The sequence below is a fragment of the Nestor notabilis genome, unplaced genomic scaffold (assembly GCF_000696875.1).
Source record: "Nestor notabilis isolate BGI_N333 unplaced genomic scaffold, ASM69687v1 scaffold27293, whole genome shotgun sequence".
Lineage (NCBI taxonomy): Eukaryota > Metazoa > Chordata > Aves > Psittaciformes > Psittacidae > Nestor > Nestor notabilis.
Window position 1 is genome coordinate 27,773 of NW_009920996.1, and position 6,000 is coordinate 33,772.

General features: G+C 35.0%; 1 protein-coding gene across 1 annotated transcript in view; it reads right to left on the reverse strand.

Moving 5' to 3' along the window:
* The window catches only part of LOC104402946 (neurabin-1-like), a 41,358-nt gene that overhangs the window by 12,227 nt on the left and 23,131 nt on the right, over positions 1–6,000 (reverse strand). The window contains 4 exon segments of the mRNA XM_010010946.1: positions 1,396–1,591; positions 2,135–2,206; positions 3,308–3,395; positions 5,985–6,000. The exon segment at positions 5,985–6,000 is cut by the window's right edge and continues 18 nt beyond it. Of these exon segments, the coding sequence (XP_010009248.1) occupies positions 1,396–1,591; positions 2,135–2,206; positions 3,308–3,395; positions 5,985–6,000 (372 nt within the window).

Sequence of the window (6,000 nt, forward strand, 5' to 3'; positions counted from 1 at the left end):
TAAACCACTGAATGTTTATCTACACAGAAAACACCTCTTGATAACTTTGCTACAGCCTATTAAGACACCAGTTGTGTGCTCCTATTTAATCAAAAATTGTACCAAAGTGTATGCATATCCCTTTCAACATCGATCTTGCACTCCCAAGATCCTCAGGGTATTTACAGAAACACCTTTTGGCTACTGCTTCAACAGAAGTAAACAACACAGGAGCTGTAAATACGTAAGACTGACACATACCGGACAGCATTCTGTAAAGTGTTAGTCTACTTCAGAGATTAAAAAGTTCTACTCTTCTTCAGTTCCTGTGCTATGGTACGTGGTTCTAAAACCACTTTACCAACAATGTGTCCCTATCACAAGGACTGTAAATTCACACTAAGAAAACAAAAGGTAATTTAACAAATAGCCTTTGGAAATTGTCAGTGACTTCATGGACTACAACCTGGAAAGCTTCTCTTCTAGATTTCTGACTTATTCTCTTTAACAGCACAGAGAAAAAGGAAAAAGTAAAAGGGTATTTTAGACAACCAAAGTGAAGAAAAAGCGTGAAACTCAAGAATAAACCTAGCTTATAAGGTTACTCAAACAGCTATAATTTTCAATTTCACAAAATCCAAAAGGAAACAAGAATGGAGGTAAGTTAATAAGATTGTTAGTAACAGTCTTACACTGAAATAGGTTTTTAACAAACTATTTAGACAGCACACACTACACTTCTTACTTTTTACAGCCATTACTTTCCAATAGTTTGAACTGTGAAAATGGTAAATTTATGATTATAGACTGAACTGCCTCTAATATAGTCTGCCTCTTAAGATTTGGTTAAAAGGCTTTAAATTATTAGGCTATCCATTACTCAGAAGCATTTTCCTAGAAGATGCATCTCGTGTCTTTCAATACTAAATTCGTTAATGAAAACCAGGATGCTATCTTCATTCACCTGTTTGGCACTCCACCCCTACATATCAGTTGTGGTAAAAGATGGTTGGTGAACTGCCTGGGAAGCTGACCTCTATTTATGTACACTTCCTCCAAGTATTAGACTATATCAGACAAGGAAACATATTTGGCTTTTAAAATTATGCTGTCCTAAAGCTAGCACTACCTTTAGCATTATAAACCAGTGAAATAATATATCCTGTGACTTTTCCTTAGATGCTATTTCAGCCTGAATAGCTTCCACTGATGCTTCAACTGAACAAGAGGGAATGGGAACACTCATACAGTTTCTGCTTGTGAGGACTACGAAGTCTCAGAACTCTGCATCAATGTTTGTAAGAGGTGATGTGGTTAAGAACTAAGTCATCAAGCTTCCACATACTAAGGACTGATATTTTTACTTTAACAAGGTGCAATGCTCAAACATTCAAAGCACAAATTAGTCATCTTTACCTTGCTTCTACTCCTCTCTTGACCGTGTTCATAGCTGTCCTGCCCGCTCTGAGCAACATGCGAGCTGCTACTAGAAATCTGGGGCTCTTTGTGGCTGTCTCCAAACCAGGAGAAAGGCATGCAAGTAGGAACAGGGGAGTCTGAATCAGATGCAGACAGATTGTTGCCAGAGTCATCCAACAGTTCTCGGGAACCTCTGAAGTAAGTAGATTAAATTGTGTTTAAACAACAAACAACCCCACCCTGTCCCCAGACACAACCCACACACAACAACAAACTTGAAACACACACCACTAAGTTTTATCCTTTTCATAGCACAATTGATATTTAAAATGAAAATTGATACTTGCCTTTAAATAATCATCCAAAATAATTTGAATTATTGAACAACACAAATTTAAGTGCTTTTGCAGTTATTCCACACAACAAATTAACCATTTCAAATAATTTGCTAATTTTACTCAACATTCATCTTTATAAGCAAGATACAGTTTTTATATTTAAGACAGGCCACTTTAAAATGTAACCATGCTGTACTGTTTCCTCTACACTATTCTACATATTTTAATTTTTTCCTGAGATTAGAACCTCATGTTCACATCATCTTACCAATCATATTTTACCACTGTTACACTTGAATGTACTTTAAGATCAAACAGTAATGATAGTTTTAAAAGAGATTCTTAGTTAAAAATTTTAGGAACACAGCATGTATGTATTAAACAAACAAAACAACTACCTGCTATCCAGAGAACCTCTTAGGTTTTCTTTTTCGTGTTTCTTGCCCTTGCCGCCAGATTTCCGTAATCCACTGAAGTGAAAAGAAGACAATTTTCATAAAGCATTTACATTTACATAGTGCGACATCAGCAAGCTAGTTTCTACATTGATTCCAACTGTTACAAACAGCCACATTTATGTTGTTATACAAAGCATGATTTTGCAGATTAGGCATGTAATTAAATAAAATATCCATGACAGTGCTTTTTCTAAGTATCATGACAGAATTATGCAAGTACCTTTCAAGGACCACATGTAAGCAAAATAAACAAGGAAAATGCCCAAATAACTGTAACATAAAGTGGATACAACCAAAAGAACACAGTATTATTGCTATATGAATATTCCTATGCAATGCAGAGTGACTTGAACTAAGTCACTGACTACAGTATCTGTGTATGAAATATGTTATCACTTTTGTTATATATTATAATTTATTTGTTGCTGTACCAGTTTGAGTCTTCAACATTAGCTGGCTTCAACAAGCTTTATACTTCGCTCCAAGGGAGCAAGGCTTATTGCAAAATGTAGCAACTCTTCTCTCAAATCCCCAGAGTTTAGTTACCACACTGCATTTCCAAATAATATGCAGCTTGCACTTTTTTTACCCCTGTTCACAGTTTCCTCTTCTAAATGAAATTCAGAAATCCACTCATCACTACTGCTCACCTCCAGGCAACATAAACAGCTACTATAGCTGAATGGTATGTAACGATACCTCTACTGTGAAGGAATTAAGGCAAGACAGGTATCTATTTTAGACTGTAGTGCCAGCAGGACGTAACATCAGAGTCCATAGGCTCCAACAGAATTTTGGCATAAAACTACACATGGATTTGCAATTTAATTCATATAGCAATTGTGTATTCAGATAAAAACCGAAGAACCCCAAGAAATTCTCAGAGGGAAAACAGTACAGATAAATAGAAATAAAAACGTGGTGGAAACACAAATGCAACATTACAAATTCAAGATAAAAAGATTCTATCCAGTGGTGTAGCTATGAAGCAGCATTAATAAGTTTCTTCAACATTCCTTTTTTTTTTTAATTAAGAGAACATGATACTTTCCAAAAGTAACACTGAAACCCATTTATCCATTTATGTCCAAATGAACACAAGAAAAATCTTACCCAAAATCTGGAAATCTCCTTTTGGATTTCCCTGATGATGTTCCTTCATTTGTTTCTACTGTCCTATCTTCATTCTTCTTTTCTTCTGCTTTTCATAGTGGGGTGAAAAATAAAAAAGTTATTCTAAAAATACTTGCAAGTTTCAAGTAATCCTGATGATGCTTGTAAGTAAGTAAGATACTAAAATATGAGTAACTCAAAATTCACATTCACAAATGCAGATACTAGCTGAAAATACTACAGCCATACCAACATAACTTGTCCTCTATAGCATCTTCCCATCATTCTGGCTGTGCTGTACCATTGAAAAATAACAACAGTTGCTTATGACTGATCAAAAATATTGCTTTTGATAAACAGCAATTCTATGCTGTCTACAGAAAGATAAAACATACCACAACATTTTGCTTCAGTAAATTATAAACAAAACGTAGTTTAAGACAGGTTTATGAAAAAGTACTTCTTTCTTTTGCAAAATGTCAGCCTTAAAATACACCAACTAGATAACCAGTATAAATAAGATGCTTTAAAGAAACTCAGTTTTAAAGGAACAGTTGAGCAAATACAGCACTTAACGGTCCTTTACTAGGCTTCAAATATTATAAGATGTTCATTTTGCATTTTCCTGGTTCAGTAGCTAGTCCAGCTAGCTAATTGGAACATGGGCTATGCATGCAAGCTGGTAGCTCCAGAAAATGTGCCGAACCAACATTGATAGCCAGTACCTGGAGAGCAGGCAGAGCCTAATAAATGGAGTCTCTTGGGAACAGTAAACAAAATGTGACTATTCTGAAGAAATAACTGGGACTTTGAAGGTCCTCCAAGACTGTTGCGTAACTAAGCTGTCTATGAAAGAGACAAAGCCTTCTTTTTGTGAGACAAAGTAGGTTTTTAAGCTCTGTCTTCAAGATTACAACTGACATGAAGTAACGTACACAGATGCCTTCAAGGATCAGAAAAAACAAAAACCATGTTCACTACTCAAAGCTGAGGGCAACTATCACCATCCATCACCCCATCAACTAATAATCTTTCCTGAAACACACAAATAGTTATCTCAAATTTTACATGCTGGACAGTTGGGGTGCGGGTGGAGGTGGTGTTCCTCTCTCCCTCCCTTTTTCATATCTGATGAGTAGTTTCTGATCAGTATCAGAACTTTATCTAATTAGTTAAGCATCCAATAAATTATAACTACCAGTTAAACTGGTTATTTTTCTGTCAACATAAATACAAAACCAGAAGAATTAATTTTAATACTGACATTTGTTTCCACATCTCTCTCCAGAAGAAGTATTCTAAGAAAAGAGGTAATTTGTAAAACGCAGTACAATAGGTTAAAATACAGACTGATACATGAATGAATGGGAAGGTAATAGAAAGGATTATTTCAATGAAATAATAGGTAGACATTTAAATATGGTTAGAATGCAACAAGCTAGCAGACAGTAGCATTTAGTGCCATTTTGCCTACAAAGAGCAAGCTTTCAATACTAATCCTCATCTTTGATGTACTGCATTAATTAGCTCTTCCAGTGACTGCCAATTTTAGGAGAATGTTCACAATGCTTTATCCATCACCAAAACAATGTAGAAAAGAAAGAAAAATCACCTATATATGAAGTACTTACAAATACTTCATAACAAACAAGTTATGGGGGTTTGGTTTTTTAACTAACAAAAGCTATGGTAGAGACTAGTTTTGTTTAGAACTTTATAGAAACACAGAATGAGAAGAGTATAAAACAAATCCTGTTTTCAGGGTTTTAAAAGAGAGGTTTTGTCTGAGCAGTACAGGAAAGACAGCAAATATAATCTGCTTTTATGTATTGTGCTAGCTGACTAGAGGAAATATCAAGCACTTAAAATACTTTATCTGATCCCTTTTTCAATTATACTTAAGAAAAAAAGCCAAATATTTCAATCAAATGATGATTAGTAGTGACTAAGCTGATTATAATACCTTCAACCTTTTCCTAGTGAGAAATATCCTAAGAGGGCAAGATGAATAATGCAGTAATTCCCAAAATATCCAGAATCCGTATCTTGTTTAAACACCTGTATAACATCTGGAAGCACAAAGCCAACACTGGGAATCAGGAAATCAGTCAGACTTACTCTCCAATATACTGCCACTTAAGAGGCTAGTGTTCTGCAGAAATGTCTTAGGACCTTTACTGGTTATCCACAGTCAATGACTTGACTCCCCTTTAGCTTTTATCATGGCAACCATCTAGACTCTCTAGTTTATAGGTTTGAGCTTCTACCAAACTGATTTAGGCCTACTCTTTCCTGCAATTTTTATTGAAACAGCATTTATTTTGGAGGCACCTTTTAGATTCTTGGTGCTGTAAATTATTTCAGAATTGTTGAGCTTTTGTAGAAATTTGGTACGGAACTTGTTGCAGATGGAGGAATTAAAAGGATAAGCTTATTTTCAGAATATACTACTACTACTTACTTTCAGTAAGTAAAAGTAGAATACAATGAACTCACATACATTTTGATAACTTTTAACTTTTCTGAAGAGTTGAGAACTGGGTTTAGAACAAGTAATTAGTTCTGTAGTTGATTCACTTTCCCTCAAAGTAGTTTACTGTTCAATATTCATTTCTATCCAAAATCCATAGTACTTTAACCCAAAGGATAAAAATAATAATAAATACTTAAGTCTTACCCTTAGCCTCTTTCCC